Source organism: Thamnophis sirtalis, unplaced genomic scaffold (genome assembly GCF_051295495.1).
Source record: "Thamnophis sirtalis isolate CommonGarterSnake01/CBP01778 unplaced genomic scaffold, rThaSir2_p1.2 scaffold_6, whole genome shotgun sequence".
NCBI classification, from domain to species: Eukaryota; Metazoa; Chordata; class Lepidosauria; order Squamata; family Natricidae; genus Thamnophis; species Thamnophis sirtalis.
The window spans coordinates 51,073,379-51,100,093 of record NW_028261386.1 but is presented as its reverse complement, the minus strand read 5'-3'; the positions used below and the strand labels follow the sequence as shown (position 1 = coordinate 51,100,093).

At 37.9% G+C, this 26,715-nt stretch overlaps 1 protein-coding gene across 4 annotated transcripts in view; it reads right to left on the bottom strand.

Moving 5' to 3' along the window:
- Nucleotides 1-202: 202 nt before the first annotated feature.
- Nucleotides 203-26,715, bottom strand: part of EPHX1 (epoxide hydrolase 1) — a 30,125-nt gene continuing 3,612 nt past the window's right edge. For 3 of the 4 annotated variants that reach the window (XM_087717856.1, XM_087717855.1, XM_087717854.1), the window contains exons 2-9: nucleotides 15,348-15,532; nucleotides 13,066-13,246; nucleotides 11,813-12,040; nucleotides 10,824-10,953; nucleotides 8,314-8,525; nucleotides 7,024-7,132; nucleotides 3,847-3,972; nucleotides 203-1,806 (exon numbers count right to left, since the gene is read on the bottom strand). In XM_087717856.1, coding sequence (XP_087573982.1) covers nucleotides 1,593-1,806; nucleotides 3,847-3,972; nucleotides 7,024-7,132; nucleotides 8,314-8,525; nucleotides 10,824-10,953; nucleotides 11,813-12,040; nucleotides 13,066-13,246; nucleotides 15,348-15,527 — 1,380 coding nt within the window. In that variant the 5' untranslated portion in view covers nucleotides 15,528-15,532 and the 3' untranslated portion in view covers nucleotides 203-1,592. The remainder of the gene's footprint in view (nucleotides 1,807-3,846; nucleotides 3,973-7,023; nucleotides 7,133-8,313; nucleotides 8,526-10,823; nucleotides 10,954-11,812; nucleotides 12,041-13,065; nucleotides 13,247-15,347; nucleotides 15,533-26,715) is intronic. The other variant, XM_087717857.1, reaches the window with a different exon arrangement.

Here is a 26,715-nt window from a genome sequence, read left to right as displayed (position 1 = left end):
AGAAATACTTTGGTAGCATTTGATCTCTGTCAGAAGCAAGACAGAAGTTCTAGAAGATATGGTTTGAGACTGAAAAATATTTTTAAAGCTTTGAGTATTGTACAATTCTACTACTCCATCCTTACAATCACCCTTTTAGTTCCTCCATTCTCTACTAAGCTCATTCTTCACTGCCTCTATCTTTGACTTTTTTTTTTTAAAAAAAAGACTCAACTCCTGGTGATATCAGGCTTCAATTTTTTGGATAACAGTGAAAAAGTGGTTTGTCATTGCCCTCTTCCATCATGTTTTTTTTTTTTAATAACCATTGAAAACCTTCTCTTGGAGGTCAGAATTGTTCCAGAGAGATGTAATTTATCCCCCGAAGTCAGTAAACACAATTTACATTCATTTGAATAATTTATTCTGGGGCCAGAAGTGAAACTGTGGATCATAAGATTGATTTTATATGCCTTTAAAAATGCACAAATGTATCTTGTTGGCTTTCAGTTCATATAATTTTTGACAAAGCACAGAATAATTAAATCAAAGCTGAGGATATGAGAGTTATTTCATCAGTCTTTCATGCCTTCGGTTTATCAGCTGGGAGGCACTTTAAATAACTGACAAAAGTATCAGACAATTGGTTTAACAACCTTAATTGTTCTTAGTGTTTTATGCAAAGCAAGGATGTACATCATGCAATTCCTTTTAACAGATCCAGCTAAATTATGATTTATTAATGTGACAAAAGAGAAATTATTAGGAATTACAAGAGAAATAATTATATTAACTGTATTTTATTTATCTACATAAAGTTTTAAGTTCAATGACTTTGCTCAGCCCCTGCCTACCTTTTGAGAGCACAGTGCAGGCAGGCCATTAAGTGTGGCTTAGAGCAGGGGCATCCAAAGAGAGCTCAAAAAAGTCATAATGGCAGGTGTGACTGCACAGTCAAAGACGACCCTTAACGTGCATCACACATGCATTAAAAAGCAATGGGATTTTGACTGTATGGTCATGCCTGCCACCTTGATATTTTTTGACACCCTCTTGATACCCCTGCTCATCCTGAAATATGTGCTCCTGGAATGCTGCATTTTGCATATCCAGTGAGTAGCATCCATATTATCTGAATAAGGTATTGTAAGGTAGGCCAGTGTTATCATCCCTCTGTTTCAAGAGTTTAAAAAAAGAGGGAAGAGTGACTACGGAAGAGCTACTCAGTGAGCTCATACAAATGAGATTTCCTTTCACTTGTTCTGCTTTCTCTTTTGTGTCTGTTTCTAGATTGTTAGCAAGGATTTGTCCTCTTACTATTTAACTAGCCCATTTAGATGGGTGATGTACAATAACGATGCAAAAAAAATAAGGCAAAGTCTTCATTAGCAGTTCAGTCATTCAGTCATAGCATTGTACTAGCTCATCATGGGTTCAGCTTGAATGGACGATCTGATTTTCATCAACTTGCATAAGAAAAAACAGAGCTACAAAGTATCTAAGAACAATTGGTAGTAGTTTAACCCAAATCACCTTTTCCCATATTTAATCTCAATAATCCTGCACTGAAGGTAAAACTATTCCCATCACCCCATCAAAACCTTTCTTCTTCTTCATTGGACAAAGGCGGCTTTTTCTACTTTATCTACAAACTGTATGATGTCTGCTGCAAGGAGCTTTGGTTCCTCAAAAGCTGCAAAATGACCTCCTTGAGGCATGAAGTTGAATGAAACGATGTTAAGATATTTCTTTTGAGCCCATGAACGAGGAATGTACATCATTTCTTTGGGAAATACAGCAATTCCTGTGGGAACTTCCACAGGGAACCTGCAAAGCAATGATATAATTGCATAATGAAAGGCATGCTCTTCTCCCAACAATATTCCTTTCTTGAGCCACAAGCAAAAGGTAAAGAGGCACAAACATAATCCTGCCTACACAAAGACAATTGAACATAAATCAGTAGGATTTATTTCCAGGAAATATGTGCCTCAGAGTTAAGAGTAGGTAGGAAGTGATCAAACTGAAGTCCTCTAGATATTATTGGGTCTCAGTCCTGATTATACTGTAAAATGGAATTTGGAGTTTGTTATTATTATTTATTGAATCTGTATTTATTATTTATTTAGTGTCTGAAGACTGTTGGGAACTGAATGAGATAACAGAGTGGCTGTATTTGGACATGCACACACACACCCAAGACAAGGTTCTTTTACCTCTGGTCCTGGATGGGATTGCAGACTTGGTATACAATCTTGGGCTCCTTCTGGACTTGTTGCTCTGGCTCAAGGAGCAAGTGGTGGCCATAGCTAGAAGGGCCTTTGCACAGTAACTCACACCCTTGTAGCCTCCAGGTTAGACTACTATGATATGCTTTACATGGGGCTGCCCTTGAAGACCATATTGAAGCTCCAACTGTTGCAGAATTTGGCTGCACAGGTAGTAAATGGTGCCAGTTACATGGCACATGTAACACTACTCCTGCATTAGTTACAAGTGTGCCTATGGAAATTCTCAGTCATTCAGATCATGGTTGTCCCAAAGGTGCTTTTTCAAAAGACAATTGGACTTTGTTTTTCTTTGAAGATATTTTGCTTCTCATCCAAGCAGCCTTTTCAATTCTGACTGAATGGTGGAGGATGGAAAGATTTATATTCATTGCAATCATCTGATTATTAGCATCCTCACTGAGAGTCATTGAGGCCACTTGGAGGTTTATCTGTGTCCTGAAGGTCACCTGAATAGTGCGAATGAGTATGGAACCTCCTTGGAACTGCTGAAAGGACTGTATTGTAAACAGAAGATAGCTGGTGTTGTATCCTGTCCCTTCTGTTGAGAGAAGGTTATTAAGTTTTGATGTTGATGGACTCTTTGACCCCTCTTTCAAACAGTTGGTCAAGAATGTGAACTTCACTGTCTTCAAAAGAATGACATTTATCTTTCAAATGCAGATGAAATGCTGAATCTTGTCCTGATGGGTTTGTTCTTTTATGAAGTATTTGTTTTGTTTCTCCAATGTAGAGATCTCTACATGTCTCACTGAACTGTATTGCATATATCACATCGCTCAGTTTATGTCTGGGAGTGTTATCTTTTGGATGGCCAAGCTTCTGCCTTAGAGCCGAGGTGGCGCAGTGGTTAAAATGCAGCACTGCAGGCTACTTCAGCTGACTGCAGTTCTGCAGTTCGGCGGTTCAAATCTCACCGGCTCAAAGGTTGACTCAGCCTTCCATCCTTCCGAGGTGGGTAAAATGAGGACCCGGATTGTTGGGGGCAATATGCTGACTCTGTAAACCGCTTAGAGAGGGCTGAAAGCCCTATGAAGCGGTATATAAGTCTAACTGCCATTGCTAGTGTATTTTGGGGTTTAAAGTGTGTGTGTGTGTGTGTGTGTGTGTGTGTGTGTGTATTGTGTTGATTGAAAATACTCCTGGGTTTTTCAGAAATTCCTGCAAAATATGGAATGATAACATTGCTTCATTGGTTTTTCTCTTCTTTGTCTGTTATGGAGGACCTCCTGCTAAGACTCACCACTTACTGGAGCACAAAATGGGATTGAAGAGAGAACCTTATACCACCAGGCTGAAAGTTTGCCTACCAGCAAAGATGGAAAAAAAAACCTAAAACACATCAAGGAGGCCCTCAGAACCCATCGCTATCCCATTTGGTCTACATCAAATCCAAAAAAAGATCCAGCAGAAGCTACTCCATAACAGACAAAGAAGAGAACAACAATTACTGAATTACACCTAGAGGCAAACTGACAGCCAATACAGCTTGCAGAACAGAGGTATAACACGGACCATCCTAGAGATACAGACCATTCTAGAGCAAGAACTCCAAAATAGAAATATGGCAATCACTTACGTGTCATGTTTTTCTACGCCAATACCCTTCCCCAAAAGTTCTTTGTAGAAGCGCATTGAAGAAACCACACAACCTGAAGTCCAATAGATCATCACATTTGTGAGAAGGTCATCCAGAGTGAACTTCCTGAAAAAGTACAATTGATATATTGCAATTAATCTATTTTTACAAACTGTAGCTAGTGCAGCTCACAAGGAATGTAAGCCAGTTGCCTTCTGACTTTGACTCATAATAAAGGGCTCCTATTGGGTTTTGCCAGCCTTTTCAGGCAGCTCAATTGATATTCCTCTTCCCCTCCTGGCATCCAAAGCACCACTACCCATTGCACTCTTCCTCAACTGTTGTTAGATTTAGCAGAGATGGCCAAATTGACTTCTTTGATCAAAGAAAAAAATACAATTATTTTTGTTTCTGCTTGGACTTTGTGCTTGATGTGGGAAAAAATTAAATGAATAAAACTGAATCCTAAAATTTTGATTTGGGGATTTACTGATTAATAGGTTTGTTGTTATAGAAATGGCTAGTTTATATTATGCAAAAGTAAAAAAATGAGGTTTTGTGCTATTATCTTATTCTACTGCACCAAAGGGAGTCGGAAGTCAACACCTTTTCTTTCTTTTATCCCTTTGCCCCACACTTTTCCCTTTCCTTTCCCCTGCCTACTTCCCTTTTCCCTACTATTTTCTTTTGTATTTTTGTATTTTATATTATAAACTAATAAACATAATATGCCAACAGGAAAAGAGGTGTTAGATTTCAGCTCCCATAATTTCAGGCCAATATACTAATGGAGGTGAAGCCCAAAATTACTGGAGCACCCCTATATTGGAAATGGCATTTTCAATCTGAAAATGAAACATGCTGAGGACTTCTATTTCTAAATATCCTAAGGCTGCTTTTATGTTTCTGGAATCTATTTGGGGCTTGTTGCCTTTTACATTAGCCTAGCAGTTGTGTTCAATGGAGAAGACTTCTTCAGCTTCCCACCTAGGTGTTACATTTATCTTGCTTGCAAATTTCATCACTTCATTCAACTGTAATTTTTAAAAATTATCTTGCCTGATTAAGTAAAATTGTTATATGGCTATGCCCGTAGCTGGAATGCCTTCTCCCACCTGTTTATTCTCTGACAACTTCGTATTCCAATTTCCTACTTGATCTTACATGCCAACAAAATATATCTTAACTTAGCTTCCTCTAGATGGGCAGGAATACAGCTCCCATCATCCATACTTAAGACCACTAACTGGCAACTAGCTATTGTATTCCAATGCATCTATGGAGCCCTGGAGTGGCTGCTATGCAAACCTAACTGGGAATAAATCCCAGTGATTTTATTTCAGATGTAGATGTCCATAACGTTTCGTATAAAGAAAATGAGAGAGGGCAGAAATGTCACTTACAGTGACTTTGACAAACACATTATTCTTTTTGGCTGTGATTTGCAACATCATTTTAATTACTACTGTTTTCTCTCCAGAATGGTAAGAGTAAATGAGTAGTTTGTGATATTTATTATTCATGAACTGAATCTCACCATATGCAATTAATAATATATTAGCTAAGAAGATGGTAAAAACACGAGCAATTACTGCCTATTAATGCTGCATCTCTCATTCAATGCAAGGAAAATGTATCAAATATTTCTGAAGTGAACTCACTATTAAGAAACACCTAATAAACCTCATTGCCCAGTATACCATTGCTTTCAAGGCAAGCTACAAGCTGATACCATTCCAAACATTTTTTTTAAAATCAAGGTTTGACTGAAATGAAATTATTTGATTTCACTTCATTCAAATCAATTCATTTGGAAGGAAATCATAAGATTTTAAAAACAGAGTCATAATCTCTCAAGTGCTCTGGGTGGGTTCTAGCACCAATAATAACACATTAATATGAAGTTGTGATAATGAATAAAACCAATTGATCAGGGAACATAACCTATATCCTAGGAGCAAACATTATTTTTTCATGATTTTTTGTATAGCTTTCAACCCTATCATCAGCAAATCTCTTTACTTTAAATCAAGGGTCCCCAACACATCCCACTACCAGGCTTTGAGCCATTTGAAACTGGGCTATGAAAGTGGAGGGTGAACATACGCGCACATCCTCATTTGTGAGAGTAGTGGGTGAGGATGTGCGTGTGCTCCATTTGCACCATGCCCATCTTTCATGCAAACCGAGCTGTGTGAACCCTTGACCGCCACTCACCTAGAACCATCTCCTCTTTCCTCCCCCACCTCCACTGGTCCACAAAGCCAGAAAGGTTGGGGAACTCGGCTTTAAATGAATAAAACTGAATCCTAAATTTAGAGGTTGTAGAATGCAGGTCAGAGGGAACTAATGGACTCATTCCCTTTCTGTGAGCATGTAGTTGACCAGAATAAAATGGAGCACTAGATTATATGGACCTATAATTTGATATATCACAGATTGTAGTATCTCAATTACCTTATTTTGTTAAAATTATGTTTTAAAATATTTTTAAATTATCATAGTCCTTCTCCTTTTCAAGAAGATTTTAGCAGAGAGATTCCATGAGGATTTTGTGCAATTACAGATCTATTGCTAAACCAAAGCTTCATCTGTCTCTCTCACAATGCCATAATGTATTAGCTCTGCAATTTGCAAGCAAGTGCACAATTTGTAAACAGCTTTATAGTAGGGATGAGCAATCGATAGTAGTCTCAACACAATCAATGTCTCTTATTGAATTTCATGGGGCATCAACTTGGAAGCTGCTGAAGCAATGCTTCCTATTCATTCATTATTTATAATTAACCATATTTTAAAAATTAGTCAAGTAGAACAGTGATAAAGTATAAGATATCTTATAGATATCCCTGACTCCACAACTTATGCCCCAGGAAAGATGCCCCATAAATGAAAAATAGGTTTTGCACACTGTAAGAGTCACATTGAACTAAGAATTAAGTTGGAATATGAGAGATCTGTTCTATAGAAGTTCTTTTTTTCTAGTTCAATAAAATTACAATCATCAGCAGAACTCATTGATGATTAATCCTCTGAAGAGCAATGCGGAGCTCCTAACCCATCAGTGTTTAAGCATATGAACATATCGCAGAACATCATAAAACGAATAGATACAATATAATTTGGGACAATTAAAGTCAGCTAAATTACGCTCGGGATGGGGTAAATAACACCTACTTTTCTAATCCTCCATCTTCTAGTTTTTTAAAACTGTGATCAGTCCATGTAGAAAACTTCTCCAAGATGTATGCAGCCAATCCCACAGGAGAGTCATACAAGCCACAGCCTAGGAAAAAAAGAGAAAGTGGCGAGTTTCAATTTAGATAACTTTCAGATGCTACTTTTATAATGGAATGTTTTCTTTTGAAGTGGGGGGAGGGAATTGTTCATTGCTGCCCAGGGAACTATTAGATAAAAGAGTGAGAAGTCTACAACTGTGTAAAAGAGTGAGAAGCCTGTAACTGGCAGAAAAAGGAACTTGGAAAGGATCTGCTCTAACTTATTATGTGGTAAAAAGAGACAGTGAGATTTCTACTTTCAGACTTGTAAGATTCTGTTAATGTAAGACTATGTAAGAATCTTACAAGTCTGAAAGTACTCATTTCCCACTGTCTATTTTTATCACCTGATTTCATTACTTAAGCAGAATTAGAAATAAAATCATCTTGTCGTGTTTCTTATTTAATCTACTTGGGAGGCTGATGGATACATAACAAATTACTATTCCCAGATGACATTTAATAAACAGATTCATGACAAGGAACATTATGGGAAAAACAGCATGTATTAAACATTTCAAAAGAATTAAGACACTGCATACTGTTTACCAACACTAGCAGTTCACCATTTAATCCAATGTTTTAATAAAGGGAAAACCAGAAGTTTAAGAATGTTTCTTGCAATCCCCTTGTATCATATTAACTATGAGGCTAAGTTAAGACTTGTTCTTGCCTTGTCGGCCCACCAGTTTTCCCTTGAAGGCAGAACTACTACCGTAAAGAAAAGCTCATTGTGTTTCTCATGTTTCAAAGAATGCTTCTATTGGATAGATGGCAGTACTTTTACTCATATATACTAGTACAGGTTACACAACTCATGGCTTACTAACCACTGGAAACCCCAATAAGTGTCCACAGAGCTTAGTGACTACTGGAGGTTCCATAGCCCCCTTTTGTGAAGTCCTTAGAACAGATTCATCTACAGAGAAGGTCAAAACATTCATGTAGCAGACCCAACAATGCATTTGAATTTGCCTCAGTCTAAACTACACACCTGAGATTTCACCTACCTTCTAACTAGCTTTGACCCGGTTTAGCTTTTTGGTTCAGCCAAGGTCGGCTAGATTAGATGCTTCTTACCACACCTAACTGTAACTAAAAAAAACCCCAAAGGTGCATTTCCTGATTCTACAAATACTTATCTGCAAAAACAAGCACATGAAATGCTCAAAGCAAAAGCTTCTCTTACCTACAGTGTCTGGCTTTGTAGCTTGAAGGTGCATATAGCCAGACTCCAGAATAAATTTAGAGATCGCTTTTTTGAAAGGAAAGATCTGTTTAATATCTTCTGCCTGGAAGCCAAATAGTCTTGGGAAATATTGTCCCAGTAGAATGGAGAGTTTCTGCTTGAAGCTGATAGTGGTCAGGAATACTACATTTAAGTGAATGCCTTTCACGTGGCTAAAACAATTGTTTAGAAAGAAGTCAGGCACTTTAACAATAACATTGTGATTTGTTCAAATTTGTATATTTATGTCTTATTAGTCAGAGTAAAAATAACACACTTGATTCTTTAGGATATTACAGATGTAAAATAAATCTTCTGCAACAGAAGTTTTGGGATCATAGTCATGTGACTCAGCCATCCTGCTTTAGAGTGGTACATCCAGATGGGATAAATTACAATATCTAGCAACTCTACATAGCATGTCCACTGGCTGAAGAAGATGGTCTCTGCAATTCAAAAGCTTGAGATGATAACTTGGAAAGACTAGTTCAGTTTAAGAAATCAGATGTTTAGTTTTTTGGCAGGCCATTATTGTTCTCAGTAATTCTTTTTCCCAGACCACATCCATTGATAGGTCACTGCCTCTATGGACAACTCCTTCCTTTAGTCAAAAATATATCCCAGAGAAAAGAGGCTCTCTTACTGTGCAGGGACCTCTTGGGCTGCCAGCTGTATGCTAGAGTGTTAAGATGGGGATGAGGTAAGAAGCCCCATGGGTATTTTGGTTTCTGTTCTCATTATTGACCACATCCCTCCAGTGCAAAATCTGACAAATTCTATCCTCTGTGTATTCTTGTATTTATACAATCACTGACAGTTAAGTTTTTCAGAAGTCAGCTTAAGGCAGTGGTGGGTTCCTACTGGTTCGGACCAGTTCGGCCAAACCGGCAGTTTGATGGCAGCGACCCAGGCCTGCCACACACCCCAAACTAGTTCTTCAAACTAGTTCATCTTGTTTTCCAGTTCTGTGCATGCGTAGAACAATTTTAATTGCCCTGTGCATGCATGTGCAGTGCGCATCATGTGCAGGCAGTGCACATCAAGCATGTGCGAAAAGCGTGCATACAAGCAAACTGGCAATAGTGATTGCCGGAACCCACCCCTGGCTTAAGGAATATTAAAAATACAATGCCAGTAGACATCCATCCATGGTCAAAAAGAAAGCAAAGACAATAAAGGAACTAATATTTCTTTGGTTGTTTTTTTAACATACAGATAATCCTTGACTTATGACCAGTCACTTATCATTGAATTGTGGTTGTTTTGATAATGGCAGCCCAGGATTGAAGAGGCCTACTCTGTTTCCCTAACATGAGCTCTGGAAAAATCCACAGTGGTTTGCAGAGTTCCAGAGCTTCTTGAAGCTCACTTTAAGGAGGCAGAGCTAGTCCCTCTATTCCTGGGCTATGTGACATGATCCCAGAAGCAGCTGCTATTTTTGGAGTGCCCACAATTCAATGAAGCTGCCATGAAAATGGCAGCCACTTCTGGGATTGCACCATGTGACCGAGGAACAGAGTGTCCAGCTCTCCTTTCCTAACCTCCAGAAGTCTTCAAAAGGTAAGTGCACAATAGGTGAAGTGGGGTGAGGAGGAAGGTGCAGGGCCCAAACAAGTGATGGGAAGCAGAGCACAGGCTATCTTAGGAAGTGTGGGAGGTCTTTGGAGGCCTGGGGCAGAAGTTGCACTAGACCTCCCAGGAACTTCCCCAGGGTCCCTGAAGCACCCTGTGCTCTGCTTAATGACCTGCATGTTTAAAAACCACACTGGGAAGAGCAAGGAAGGTCGAGTCATAAGTGAGGTGATCATGTGGATGCTTTACTTAATGACCATCATGACTTGATTATAATAGCCAGGCTCCATTATGGTCATCAGTTGATGAGTAGCTGTACTATGTATTGAGAGGGTTAGCTTTTTTTTTTTATTCCGAATTACCTTTGGGAGGAAGAAAATTGATTGCTTGTGAATGTGGCCTCTGAATATAACCATTATAGTGCAGCATGAGTATAGTATTAAAAGATCAAGTACCATTTAGATGGAAATAATATAAAGAATAAGATTAAGAATAATTTTAACAGCAGCTGTTAATTAGAAAAGAAAACAGGAGAAAACTTTCCATAAACTTATTCAGTAAGATATAAAGTGTAACTTGTGAAAGATTCCAATAATCAATCCAGTCCTACTTCTGTAGTAATAATCCAAGAAACATGGCTTTTACATTTCATGATCCAAAATTTGTTCTGGTAAGACTCTTTTTTCACATTCATTTTTAATAAGAAAAATAAGTTGAAACCTCTTGATGACTAAAAATGTATTGTTTTTTTCCAGTGGGGGCTCTGTAAAATGAATTCGTCTACAGTAGATTGATACAGTGCTACTCAATAATCTAAAGCAGAATAAAGACACTTCCTCTTTAAGCACTGCTTAGATAAATCTGATTTGAATTTAACCATTAGAAAGATAAAATCTCACCGCGGAGCAATCTGAGCCAGAATTGTGCATATCAGAGACCCATAGTCGCCTCCCTGAATGTAGAATTTATGAAATCCCAATTTGAGCATTAACTTATAGAAGACACGAGCAGCACACATAATATTAAAGCCTAGAGGAAGAAAGGAAAAAAAAGTAAGATTTGTTTTCTAAATTCAGATATAAGCAGTTCTTGCAAATGTTCTTTTATTCATATTTAAGACTGTTAACATTTTCCCCAGCAAATATTTTACCAAAACAATGAGATCACAATTACCAATACAGTATTTCACTAGAAAATCATTCTCTATGTTAAATCTTGCCAGAAGTCTCAATAAACTCTGGAAGAGTTGTCTAAAGACTTGCCCAAAATAGACCCCTCCTCTTTTTTTAATAACATGCAGATAACAACACAGGATGTTCATTGAACTCAGGAGGGAGGCTGTTACATGTGATTGGTGGCCTGTATTGAATAAGGGTGGTGCAATTCACAGCATCTTGGATATGGACAAGAGACATGTTGTTCAAATCCCACTCAGACACTACAAGGCTGACTAGAATACAGGTAATCCTCGATTTACAACAGTTCTTTTAATGACTGGTTGAAGTTACATCACTGAAAAAGTGACTTATGACTGCTTTTCACATTTACAACCATTACAGCAGCCCCATGGTCACATGATCAAAATTCAGACGCTTGGCAACTGACTCATGACAATTGCAGTGTCCTGAGGTCATGTGAGCACTGTTTGTGACTTTCTGAAAAGCAAAGTCAATGGGAATCCAGATTCACTTAACAACTGTGTTATTAATTTAACAAGTGCTGTGATTTACTTAACAACTATGGCAAGAAAGGTCGTAAAATGAGGCAAAACTCATTTAACAAATGTCTCACTTAGTAACATAAATTTTGGATTCAATTGTGGTCATAAGTCAAAGATGATCTATACCTTGGGCCTTTTATTTTTACTCCCCCCTCCCAAACCAGATACCTTGTTTGTGAGGAGCCTCTGAGAAGCCAAAGCCAGGGATCGAAGGGCAAATCATTTCAAAAACATGGTCACCATTCAGGCCATGGTTTGTAGGGTCAGTCAAAAGAGGGATAATTTTGTACAGTTCATACACTGAGCCAGGCCAACCATGGATCATCAATAAAGGCTTAGCAGACTGCCCTTCAGACAAGTGCGGAGGTTTTATATGAAGAAAATGGACATTGATTCCTACAGGAAGAAAATATAGACACAGAATCTTCAGAAAATAACTAAATAGATAGGTCAACATAATATAATTTTCTGAGAGTCAATAGGATCCTGGATTGTGCCCTGTGGATTTCAAATTAGTATCTGTATTCTCAAAATGAAATGGATTGTAGCCTGAAGCAATGGCCTCTTGCTCTCAAAGGTTGCTGGAGAGCAAAAATGTGGTTTGAGTTTCTTTTGCCTTATTTTTAAAAGTAATTTCAATTTACCGATCCAGCAAAAAGGGGGAGTTGAGGATATCCACTTCAGTGTATGCAAAAAAAAAACATTAAAATAAACACATCTTCCTTGTGTATGTTTATTGGGGATATTCTGAAGAAAATGTTTTATCTGAACTTATATGCAGGAAAAGAGCCATGTAATTGAAAGTATCCCTCTGTGCAAGAGAAACAACACCGAAACTGCCTGATTAGCATGGCTATGACTAGGCAAAATACTAGTGCCTTAAGCCAAGTTCAGTTCACTTCCCCCACCATCCAAAAAGGGATGTAAGAGTTGCCAGGAAGCTCAGAGAGAGTTCTCAATCTTCCCAATCTGCAAAGAGGCAAACTGATAGGCCCCATTCACCACACATAAATCCAGACCATTGTTTCAGATAGCCAGTTGGCCACACTTAGTTTGCTGATGAGCATTACAACATTTACAGCTGATTGTGTCCTTTTTCAAGGACGTGCTGATATCCATGGTTATCCAGGTTACTACATCTTGTTCTCTCCATGTCCTTGGTACAGAGAAGGGAAAGATAACAAAGAGGGGAATGTTGACAATTCAGAGAACAAGAGGAGGAGACTCTTGTATCAGGGAAATATAATAAAGGTTTAGGTAAAGAAGACTCTAACTGTTGTGTGTTCACTCATAACTAAAAGAAGTACCAGAGTGCACTGACTGGCAAATAAGGTATGGCAAAGTTCAGGCACAAATGCTAAGAACACAAATGGCTTAAAATACTCAGATCAGACATACTATAGTAATTATTAGTGGCAAACCTTCAATCTTTGTTTTGAATTGTGGGAATTGGTTGAGAATTTCCACTTGTTTCTCCCAGTTGAACTCATTTCTCCAATAAGAGACAATTTTCTTAAGGTAAATTGCATTAAACCCATAATGAAAACAACTGTCCTCTAATGGCTCTACAAATCTTGCTTTGTCAAGTCTTTGATGTAAATCCTAGAACGCAAGCAAAGTATGTACAGGAAAAAGAAGATAAAATTTAAAAAGCTAATTGGGATACCATGTAATGTCCTCTTAATGACTGCAATGAAGTTAAGTAAATATATCACGTATTGCAAGCTATATATAAAACGTGGAAAAGGAACACAGTGAGCCACAAACGAGATACAAATCTTCACAAAGCTGCTGTAACCTAGCTAGAGATTATAATCTTTTCAGATTGGGTAGTGTAATCAAGAAAGAGAGCCGAGGTGGCGCAGTGGTTAGGGTGCAGTACTGCAGGCCACTTCAGCTGACTGTTATCTGCAGTTCAGCGGTTCTAATCTCACCGGCTCAAGGTTGACTCAGCCTTCCATCCTTCCGAGGTGGGTAAAATGAGAACCTGGATTGTTGTTGGGGCAATATGCTGACTCTGTAAACCGCTTAGAGAGGGCTGAAAGCCCTATGAAGAGGTATATAAGTCTAACTGCTATTGCTATTGCTAAATCCCTCTTGGCCTGGAGACTGAATGAATAAAATGACAAGACTTTCGGTAGTTTTTACTTCAGCTGTGGCAGCCCTATTTTTTCTACACCACTGCTGGCTCAAGGTTGTATGGTGTCTGAGCCCACTAACTGCTGGCACTGCCTCCTGCTGGTGTGAGCATTTAACATTTTTACAATAGCCTTCATTTTCAGAAGAAGGGATGGTATTAGCGCCCTTTGGTGTCATCAGCCAGTGTCTACTTGGCCTTAACATAAAGCCAGCCGTGCATATACCATCATTAAGGTGGGGACAAAATGAAAAAAAAAAAGATCTCCATGTAAGTTACTCTCAGCTGCTGGATAAAAACTGAGGTACAATTATAATAAATATATTATAAAATCCTACACTGAGACTATTCCTAATGAGAAATGGGCCATAAACCAAACCAAATCAAACATACTGTATCTAGCTTCTGATTGATATTGTCCCCATTCTTCAATTTACTCCCTTCCTGAGAACTTGAAAAAATACCACTACTATGTATTTTGATGGGGTACAACTTTATTCTACACATGGAAATAATCATGAATAAAGAGTTATTTACTTTTTTAAAAAAAGTTATAGATTATATATAATCTTACTAAAAAGCTTTTGTTAAAAGTTGCTGTTTCTGTCAACAATATGCCATTATCTGCATATCATATGCTCAACTGAGCAGACGTGGTATTCTGCCGGTTCATCCTGGTTCAAGCAAACCGGTAGTGGCAGTGGCGGGAGGCTCCGTCCACCCACCCAGACATCATCACAGACGCTCTGCGCATGTGCAGAAGTGCCACATGCGAGCGAAGTAAGTACACACGCTCCTAGTTCTGAAGCGGTAGCAAAGGTAAGAGAAAACCATTACTGCAACTGAAGCATCTTTAATATCATCCCAACCAACAAATCTCAACATTTATTATTAGTACATTCAATAAGGACATTGCCCATTCTCACCTTATTGCTTGATTAATGTTGGTACGCTTTTATTTTTTTCTCCACTTTTCTTTTCTTTTGCTGCAGCTGGCAAGCTTTTCCTGAAGGTCTCTGTGGCTAATAAGAGAGCTTTGGATGGATCTGGAGCTCTGTTATCAGCTGCAGAGGCCTTCAGGAAAGCCTTGTTGGCCTTGCCAGATGAAGAAGTTCCTGAAGGCTTCTGATAGCGAAAAAGAGGCGGGGTACGCGGGGGTACGCACACAAGTGAGGTTAGTCAGTGGATGACATCCCAATCCCTTGAAAATAAGACCTGGTGCCTTTTTTTTGATGGCAAAAAAACAAATAAAACAGGGTCTTATTTTCATGGAAACATGGGCAAGTCTAAACACTATTGCTATTAAACAAGGATCTTGCATAGTCTCATTTCTTTCTCTGTGAAGAAAGCAACTTTCTATGCTTCTTATATCAGTTATTCAAATTAAAGTCAAGAGGTAATAGTGAGGTTTATCTGAAGTACTTTACAAGTACTTTAATGTTTTGCCTGCAATTCTAACAAGTATTTGAATAGACGTGCTACTGCATTATCTCTCAGAAAGCATGAGCAGATCAGTACAACTAGCCCCCATGTTCTACTGTACTTCAATATGAAAGAGTATCTTACCTTGATCTCTTCCTCTGAGGTGACCACTTTAAAAGGACGTATCATTGTATCTTCAGAGTCAGGCTTCTGTCCTGCAGCCCACCATCCATCTCCCATAGGTAGATCTTCCTTTTTTTTCTTAGTCAGGAACAAGTAGATAATGGTCCCCAAAACAGCAGCCAGTATCATTTCAAGCAACATCTTGACTACAGAGCCATAATCAGATTAAAGAACATTTTCATCAGAGAAAAGACTGACTTTTTCCCCCAGAAAGGAGCAAATAATAATTTTTTCCAGTTTTAAGAACAAGGCTTATATAATTTTAATCTGAACATGAAGCTCAGTAATATTACAGGATTATCTGAAATGGGATTGAAACATATCCTCTATGCAAGGAACAATCAACTAAGATTTTGGAATATATTTGCAATTATCCATAGTACATTAGTACATTATTTGTTTATTTTATTTATATCCCACCTTTATTATTTGTATAAACAACTCAAAGAGGCAAATATATCTAATATTTCCCCCCCTCCTTTTTCTCCCATAACAACAGCCCTATGAGATGAATTGGGCTAAGAGACAGTGATTAGCCCAAGTCACCCAGCTGGCTTTCATGACTAAAGCAGGATTAGAACTCATAGTCTCCTGGCTTTTGTCTGGCGCCTTAACAATTAGACCAAACTGGCTCTCTGCCTCATATATACACATGTATAGTGCATGTAGCCATTTGAATTGCTGGTAAGGGTAGGAACACTCATAATTAACTAGGGATTATTTATTTATCACAGTCTTTATCAATTTAATCCCATGTATACTGTGAATGATGAGACTTAATACTAACACAGATAAGTCAGAATTCATCAAGCAAGACAAAGCCTTTTTTTGTAATTTCAAGTTACACACCATTTTATAAGAAGTCATTTGTTATGGGAGAAAGTCAGATCTTTCAATGGCAGCACTATAGAATTTGTGCTAAAAACCTAATACTGCTTAAAGTACCAGTCTTGTGAATCAAGGAATCATACAGATGTTTGTATGATAAAATAAAATATTGTAAATAAAATATTGCAAATAAAATGAAATAATCTTATTTACCCTAGTGTTTAATTTAAATAGGACACTGGACTTCTCTGTTATTGTTTGCCATTGTTTCTGGTCTTTTGGGTGTTTCATAAATACATACAACATTAAAACTATTTTGTTTTCATGTAAGATGCTACATATTATCAGTTGCTTTATTACTGTAGCTTTATTTCTGTTAGATGTTTCAAAATTGTGAATAAAAACAAGTTGTAAATATAACAAATGAAATACAAAAAATAAATACAAAAAAGGACTGAACTGAAATATAAAGTTAATATCTAACAGAAATCACATAATTACAAATCACAGAACCCACACCACATCTACCCACACAGATTCTTGATAGAGGAGTCCAAAGGGAATAGCTTTACCAATCTGCCTTCCGGGCAATATCTGTAATAATCATCACAGCAGTTACACTATGCACTGGCCAAGTGAAAACCATGATAAGAATATGGTCAACAACATAATGAGTAACCAGAGAAAGTTTATTCAATATGCGCACACGCACACCCACTCTCCTCTTTTGAAGCTTTAGCATTTAAAACAGTGATATGGATACAACAGGCTTAGAAAAACATTAAGACACCCTTTTTGTTCCTTATTGTTGAATAGAAAACAGAGAAAAATTAGTTGGTGATTTTTCGTACATTAAAACAGAGTACAGGCTGCCTTAAAATCTGTACCGATTACTGATTACTGGGCACACAAAAACATAAATATATTTGTTCACAGATATTTTGAACAAACTGCAGTGATGAAAAAAAATCATAAAAATGAGAGTTTGGCAAGACACTATAACAGAGATGCCAGGAGATGGTAATACTGAAAACTTCAGGTGTTTGTACATTAGAACAGTGTGGGAAATAAACAGGGAGGATTAGAAATAGCAAACAAATATAATGCAATTGCAGTAGCAATCCAAGAAAACACTGGAATGTTCTGCGATTATGTAAATATATTCCACAATCACCTTTAATATATGCACAAATAATGATTTCTTAATATTAATTGTTCTGAGATTTTTAAAATATAAGCAAAGTGAACATTATATTTTAAAGAATTTTGTATTTAAATAATCACTACTATCTTAGGAATTATGAATTATTAGCATTTCAAATTTCAAACATATATTCTTTAAGGAAGTTATTATTCAAAAGGTATTTTGGTGTACAGGCTCTCTTGAGTTAGTCTTCCCAGAATTGTGTCACAGAATAAACAGAGTGGTTTGTTTTTGCACTGTTGTTATATGATGATCTAAAAAAAAGAAAATAAAATCACAATGCTGCATTTTTTACTGTTTTAAAGAATACCAACTTTTTGTTTTTACTCTTTTTTGTACTCATGGTCAAAATATGGCCAGCTTTGCACTTTAGACAGCTTAAGAAAAGTCAGTGCTAGCAAATTTAAGAACTCAAGCAGAAAGGTTAATGAAAAAGGAACTTCAACTTGCTTTTGCTTTTCACTGCAGGAAATATAACAGATCTGGTCCCAGATTGGATCAACTATTATGAATAATACATCAATAAAAAGGAAAGTAATTCCATTTTCCATATGGAAATCACCAAGTATAAACCCTCTCTTCCAGAGAAATCTGGAGTGCCCATCCCTGGTTATTTGGGAATTGGGCTGACCCAAGGAGCTCTAAGCAATTCTTTCTGCCAAGTTGCTGTTTTTCTTCCAATAAATGTGGTGCCATTGAGTCTTCCACCTGGATGCAAAGGACAAAGTTTGTTGTGTGTCTGTAGATTCAAGTCATCCACATCATGTTTGTCCCAAAGCTGCTTTTTCAAAAGGCAGCTGGACTTTGTTTTTTCCTTGAAAACGTTTTACATCTTATCCAAAAAGCTTCTTCAGTGCTGACTGAATGGTGGAGAATAGAAGGCTTTATATTCCTTGCAGTCATCTGGTCATTAGCACTCTCTCTGAGAGTCGTTGAAGCCACTTGAAGGTTTATCTGTGCCCTGAGGGTCACCTGAATAGTGCACATGTGTATGGAACCTTCTTGGAACTGCTGAAAGGACTGTCTTATAAACAGAAGGTAAGTAGTATTGTATTCCTTCCCCTCTGTTGAGAAGGCTGTTCAATTTTTAGGTAGATGACCTCTTTGACCTTTCATTCTAGAAGTCCTCTCTGAGTCCAGAATGTGAACTTTGCTGTCTTCAAAAGAGTGACCTTTGTTTTTGCATTGAATTATAAAATAAAATAAGATATAAAATACAGAAGTAAATAGGAAAATGGTGGGGAGGAATTCCGGGAAGAGAAGTGAGAAAGGATAAGAAAAAAGAAAAAGAAACATTGACTTCCAACTCTGTTAGACTAAAATAAGGCATTAATATCAAATCACAATTTTTTGCTTTTTTATAATAAGAGTGACCTTTGTTTTTCAAATGCAGATGGACTGTTGAATCTTGTCTTGACGGGTTTCTTCTCCTATGTTGTGACATGTGTTCATGAAGTGGTTGTTTTGTTTCTCCAATGCATAGATCTGCATGCCTCACTGCATTGTACTGCATATATCACATTGCTTAGTTTGTGTCTGAGTGTTTTTTCCTTCGGGTGGACAAGCTTCTGCCTTAGTGTATTTTTGGGTTTAACAGGAGCATGTATGTTATGTTTGGTGTTTGCTTTCTCTGATACACTGTTCCCCCCACCCAACCAGGAAAAACATTAAAGGAGAAAATATATCCAATGCAGTGGTAAATTCAATTATTTTTACTACCAGTTCTGTGGGTGTGATTTGGTGGGCATGGCAGGGGAAGGATACTGCGAAATCCCCATTCCCTCCTCATTCCTGGGAGAAGGATATGCCACTCTGGGGCCAGCCAGAGGTGGTATTTGCCAGTTCTCTGAACTACTCAATTTTTTGGCTATCAGTTCTCCAGAACCTGTCAGAATCTGCTGAATTTTATCTCTGATCCAATGGTATTGTGGATCATTTTCTTAAAACCTAACCTTAAAAACTTTATTAACTTTGCTCGTGGCATAATGTCCTCCTGGACTGTTCCATTCCCATTTTTTAAAAGAGCTTGTTTTTTTTAGTCCCATAGGAAATTATCCCTGTGTTCCCATCTTCATACAAATAAAATCCCTTATTCTTACATATCTCAACAGTTAAACCCTCTAGCTTGGCCCCTTTTCCTTCTCCTTCTCCAACTCATCAAATTTGCAATTTTCTACTTTTCTTTTCTCAAAATATTATCTTCCTCCTTTTTGCGCTCAGATCTCACATTCTGGTTTTTAGAAGGCAACTGTCAATAGGAACTCCAGAAGCCTAACCAGCATTTCTCCTTGAGAAATTAGTATCTCTTAAGTCTTCCCAGTGTTGGAGCTTATCTATAGCATTTTATGGATTGATTCCTCCCTCCTTTTTACAATGCTGCTATTCAAGACATTAATAACAGAACCCGTCTTCCCAAGAAAGGAGAAAAATGAAAAGACAAAATTAGTTGCACCTAGAAGTGGAAGCTAGAAAGTGGAAAACCAAAATTATTTTCTTCTTTTTTTAATATGTCTTGTTTTCTATCAAAACAATCCTATGTAAGCTAACACTGCACATAGTAATCACATAAACAAACAATATATTCAGAAAACCAGAGAACAAAATGAGCTGAAGACCAGACCTACCTCTTTGTCGTTTTCCTCTTCATTGAACTCATGCAATATCGAAACTCTTTTTAAAGCCTCCTTGCTATATGTCATAGGCAGACAATGCTGGAAAATGCCAACTCTTAAGAATCTGTTACACTTCGTGTGTCAATTGTTACAACAAAATGATGAGAAGAATTAACAGCGGCATGTAGGAGCCTGTTCACTGAAGTAATTGGGTATGTCCAATAACATGTGCTGAGCTTTCTGAAAGCTAGCATTTTTTGCTTGAATTGCTCTTAAGGATTTATTCAATCATAAAATTAAAATTAAAAAGGGAGAGAGGGAGGAAGGGAGGAAGGAAGGGTTGCAATTCAAGTCATGGATTTGAATGAAATGTTTCCATTTAATGGAATTAACAAATTCAGATTAGTTTTGCACATTGATTTAAATGAGATTTCAGTTCTAGTAATTTAGCTCATGCAATCCATTACAAAGACTATTTATTTTGCTTTTTTGTCTACAGAGTGAAGTACATAGTTCTTCCATAATTATGTTCTAATAAAAACTCAGTGAAGTGGATTAGACTGAGAAGAGGTGTTAATACTAACTTCTTCCATTCCATACACAGCACTGCTCTTTGAACCAAGGACTTTTTGATCTTGGGTAAAAATGCCTGCCTTTAATACCCTGTTTCCCTGAAAATAAGACTTCCCTGGATAATAAGCCCAATCGCCCTTTTGTGTGCATGCACTAAAATAAACCCTCCCCTCAAAATAAGCCCTCCCAAAAATATTGCAACACAGCAGCAGCCACGAGATGACCATGCTTGCTTCCTCTTGCACCTCAAAAATAATAAGACCTCCCTGAAAATAAGGCCAAGTGCTTATTTGGGGGGGGTCAAAAGAAAATAAGACCCTGTCTTATTTTTGGGAAAACACAGTATCTACCTACCTACCTACCTACCTACCTACCTACCTACCTACCTACCTATTGTCATGCTTATGTAGTGTATATTGGAGTAGTGACTCCCTGAGAGTGTATGCAACGCAATTTCATTTTAATGTATGCCAATTGTTGTACACAGTCCCGGAATTATGTGATCATCTTTTGCAACTTTCTGACAAGCAGAGTCAATGGGGAAGCCAGATTCACTTAACAACCATGTTACTATTTAACAACTGTAATGATTCACTTAACAAATGTGCCAAGAAAAGTCATAAAATGGGGACAAATTCACATAACAAGTTTCTCACTTAGCAACATAAATTTTGGGCTCAATTGTGGTTGTAACTTGAGGACTATCTGTGTTAAGACAGGCCATTTATATAGAGGGGCTGCTGAAGATGTGGGATGAAGGATGTTTTTTTAGGTGCTTCTGTTTTATTGAGTCCATCATCATGCTTTAAATGGTGCTTTTAATTCTGTTGCTTCCGCTATTAGTGAAATGGAGTCTATTTGTATACGCAAATCTTGACATACAACCATTTGTTAGCAGTTGTTCAAAGTTATAACAGCAAGAAAAAAAGTGATTTATGACTATTCCTCACATATACAAGCATAGCAACATTCCCACAGTCACGTGATCAAAATATGGGGCACTTGGGAACTGGCACCTATTTATGATGGTTGCAGTGTCCTAGAGTCATGCGATCACCATGTGCAACCTTCACAACTGGCTTCCAACAAGCAGTGTCAATGGGGGAAATTGGATTTACTTAACAACAATGTGATTCACTTACCAACTGCACTGCAGTGACTATGCCTAACAACCAAAAAGGTCATAAAATCAGGCACAATTCACTTAACAGCCCCTTTGCTTAGCAATGAAAATTCTGGCCCCAATTGTGGCAATAGGTCAAGGATTACCTATATTGGGTCACAAAAGGAGCCATGTTTTATTCATGAATGAAGGCGAACATATATCTCCCAGGATAAAGTTGCAAGAGCTAATCTGGGTTGGTCATCGGGACTAGAGATTTGTTTTCCAAGCTTTCAGACACTTGCTGGAGCCCATCCTCAGAGAACTTCTGTATGCTTTAGGCTGTTCTGTGTGTAGTATATATATGTTGCCTGTTGCATGTAGCTTTTTAGATGAAAATTGGGATGTTGATGGCTGGCTATTAAATCCTTGGCTGTTATTTCCTTGTGCTGCCAAGCCCCTGCCTTATAAATACTTGATAAGCTGGGGTTAAAGCAGCACTCCTGTTGATTCACAAGGGGCCCGTTTCCAGGCTTCAATCATTTCCTTGGCTGTTTTTGTGCCTGCTCATCCAACAATCTTAGTAGCTGCAAAATCGAATATATGTCCTTGTTTATTAGCACTTAGCACTTAGACTTATATACTGATTTACAGTGCTTTACAGCCCTCTGTAAGCGGTTTACAGAGTCAGCATATGGCCCCCAACAATCTGGGTCCTCATTTTACCCACCTCGGAAGGATGGAAGGCTGAGTCAACCTTGAGCCTGGTGAGATTTGAACTGCCGAAACGCAGCTATCAGTCAGCTGCCTGATAGCTGCAGTACTGCACTCTAATCACTGTGCCACCTCGACTTATTTCAGTGTTTTATTCCTGTGCAAGCCACGATCGGATGACCTCTTCCAATAAAGCAGAACTGTGTTCTTGGGAATGTCACGGATCATCTTTTGGAACATTACACACATAAAAGTACTGCCATGAAACCCGAAATCCCAGTCATGAGGATGTCCACGACCCTGATCCTCTTCTTCTCGTAAGCTCACTGATGTAGAACGCAGATTGCAGACTTTAAAAACAAAGGTGAGGACTCTTGAAGATATCCGCAGCCTGTTCTAAGTCCCAAGGAAGCAACAGAAACAATTGAGTTAATCTGTTTTATGGCTTGTGCAAAACACATTTGGAAAATCACATTTTCTATCTGGTCAGGAACACTCCAGATATTATAGCAGTGTAATAGTCGAAATTGTTGTGTCGGCACTCTGAAAGTTGCTAGGTTGGACAAATTCAGTACACAAGAGAGAAATACTCAGCTTGTTGGACTTGATGTAAGTTTCCTGTGTGTTCTCATAACATGAAAAAAGAGGCAGGGACTGTAGCTCAGGGATAGCCAACCTGTTGGGCTTGCAATACACTTCAAGTTCAGCATCCATCTTATCAGAATAAGGGAGTGGAAGGACTCTGGAGGTCTTCTAGTCCAACCGCTTGCTCAAACAGGAAATCCTATAATATTTCACACAAATGCTTGTCCAATCAGCACCCACAGCTTCTGGAGGCAAGTCGTTCTACTGATTAATTGTTCCAATTGTCAGGAAATTACTTCTTAGTTCTAGGTTGGTTCTCTCCTTGATTAGTTTCTACCCATTCCCTCTTCTTTTGCTGCCTTCAGGTTCTTGGAGAATAGTTTGACTCCCTCTTCTTTGTGGCAACCCCTGAGATATTGTAACACTGCTATCATGTCACCCTAGTCCTTCTTTTCATTAAACTAGACATACCTAGTTCCTGCAACCGTTCCTCATATGCTTTAGCCTTCGGTTGCCTAATCATCTCTGTGGCTCTTCTCTGCATTCTTTTTCTAGAGTCTCAACATCTTTTTTATATCATGACGACCAAAACTGGACGCAAGTGGGGGTCTTACCAAGGCATTATAAAATAGTACTAACATTTCATGTGATCTTGGTTTTTATTCCTCTGTTAATGAAGCTTAGGACTACACTGGCTTTTAAGTAAAATCTTACTTTTAAGATTTTATTTTAGGTAAAATCTTATTTTTAAGATTGTACTTTTTAATTGTAGGCAAAATCTTACTTTTTTGCAGAGGTTCCAGACACTTGTTCCTGAGGAGATTAATTAAAATATTATAAAATACTATGTGAAGTCAAGGAGTGCCCACTTCCCATTATTTCCTTTGACTAAAAAGTAGAATTCAATACCCCTAGGTTCAAGGGTCCTCTGGAAAAGATAGGCAATGTGGAAGGAAATACTGAAACCTAGAAAGTGGTATATGGTGTTAGGTGATGTGGATAAATGGGGAAGGACAGTCTTTAGCCAGTTCTGAGAAAATCCATTTGCATTCTTCGTATGGATGTTAACCAGAAAGTAATGAAAAGCAACACGCTGGGGATATTTGTGTCAGGCATGCAAAGACTTAATATAGGATCGTGATGGCAAACCTGTGGCACGTACGTAGCTCATGAAAAAAAATAATTCTGCTATACTCCTATATTTATTTAATTATCAAATATGTACAAGATAACAAATATAAGTATGAACATAAACATGAATAAAGGAAATGGGGACAGAGGACAAGGATGGTAGGTATGCTGGTGCGCTTATGCACGTCCCCTTTACGGACCTCTTAAGAATAGGGTGATGTCCACAGTAGACAGTTTGAGTTTAAAGCTGTGAGGATTTGAGGCTGTAAGAAAGGATACCGGTAGACCATTCCAGGTGTTGACCACTCTGTTGCTGAAGTCATATTTTCTGCAATCGAGTTTGAAGCAGTTTACCTTGAGTTTGCATCAATTGTTTGCATGTGTATTATTGTGGTTGAAGCTGAAGAAGTCATTGACAGGCAAGACGTTATAGCAGACAATTTTGTGTACTATGCTTACATCGAACCGCAGGCGATGCTATTCCAGATTGACCAAGCCCAAAATGAGGTATCAATGAGATCAAGTGGATCTTCTATTATCTGTTCTCACAATTCAATGTGATGTTATCACTGTGTTGCAATTGGTTAGGGTGATATCAAAATAATTGATATAATTAATTAGTATAACTGATATCATCATAATAGCATTTGAGGCAGAAAGAATGTGAGAAAACCACATTATTTTATCAGTGTTACTCAACTTCGATATGCTTAAGATGTCAGGACTGGAATTCTGAAACTTGAAGTCCAGACATCCTAAAGTTGCCAAGATTGAGAAAGTCATCTTTAGACAGTAGGTACAAAAACACATGGAGGAGAAAAGCTAGGTTGCCATTGCCATTGCCATCAGCTGAATCCAAGTACAAAAAACTCTTTAATTTAAGACATGCACAATAGAAAAAACAAACTCAATGCTATTCACATATTCTGTTTCAGTCTTTGAATGCACCCTATCAATTCCCTGAATGTTATACATAAAAATATATTTAGCTTAGCCTCTTGTGTTGTCCTCATAGTAGCACTTGAGGCAGAAAGAAATGGGAGAAAACCCACAACTATTTAATTATTCAGTCTTGGGAAAGGGAACAGTCTTGGGAAAGGGAAAGTAATTTCCACACACATCATGCCTTGATGATGTCAACAGAATTACTATTGAAATCAAGGGTTTGTGTAACAGAATCAGAAGAAATTGATGGACAGCTTCCAACTTTCATGCAAGTTGGATTGGTGGTTCTTGATATGTAATGGTGACAAATGACACATGGTCATATATTCACTTTGGAGAAATATACATGGACACTGAACCAATAATGAAAGAACAGCAGTTGCAAATCCAGTCAAACACAGAATTAAAACTTCTGCTAGAAGATAAATGATACAGATAATCTTAGCTACGATCTTGGCTTCAGAAGCCCATTTCTGAAGGTTTGAGTTACATTTCAGTTTTCTTCCTAAAAAACATGTGGAACCTTATCATTGCTTTAAATTTCAGATGCAAAGCAATCTTATAATGTTCTACTTAGATAACTCCCTATATATTCATTGGAGATTACTCCAAGATAAGAATTCACAGCATTGGAGAAGGAGGATCCACGTCGTGATGTTACAACATGCGGTCTCGATACTCTGAGACCACCATTGATACTTTTGCCACTGGGGAGTCCTTTGAGACCTAAACTGTCCCGTAAAGACAGTGATCAGGAAGACAAAGCCTTGCTGGTCTCAGGGATATCGCAAAATCTCTGATAGACCCAAGGGAAGTGCATCAAGCCCGCGGTAAAGAGGCAGCCCCTAGGCTGATGAAATTGGGACGTTCTGGAAGGAAGTGAAAAGAGAAAGTGAGTCCATCTGGTGAGGTATTTTTTCTATTTTGCTAAAGATTGCCCAAAGAAATGTTTCTTTAAAGCCAAGTTAGATCCTTAAACAAAAGAACTGAGCGGCGAAAATAATCCTAATGGGATCGCTGTGGAAAGTTTTTTTTCCTTTGTCTTTCTAACTATTTTTTGTGGTTTGAAATGCTCGTAACGTTCTTCATCTCTCCTCTTAAAGTGAACGGATTGATTTTTTTCCTTCTGCTTCTTGTTGCTTTATTTTTTGACCTGGATTAAAACCTTTCTTTTTATTTTAACAATTCTTCCTACTACTTGTTATTAAACCACACTAAAAGAAATGTAAAGAACTTTGTTTCCTACAGAAGGTGAAAAATAACTGGCACTCAGAGTTTTTTTAAACAATGTATCTTTTTTATTTGACTCCACTAACTTTGCAGCTGAAGAGTTTGCAACTTGTTTACAGAACAAGTAAAGAACTGATAAAGAACCAAGGACACAATTGTTTTCTGAGAATTATTTTGGCAGGGAAAGAAAGAAAGAGAGAGAGAGAGAGAGTGAGAGAGTGAGTGAGTGAGAGAGAGAGAGAGAGAGAGAGAAAGAAAGAAAGAAAGAAAGAAAGAAAGAAAGAAAGAAAGAAAGAAAGAAAGGGGGAACAGAACCCTTCCCCTTTGAAGAGAACTTGTAAAAAGAATAAAAGAACTTGTGTTCAAGTCAACCTAAAATAAAAAATAAAAGAGGCCTGGAAGGCT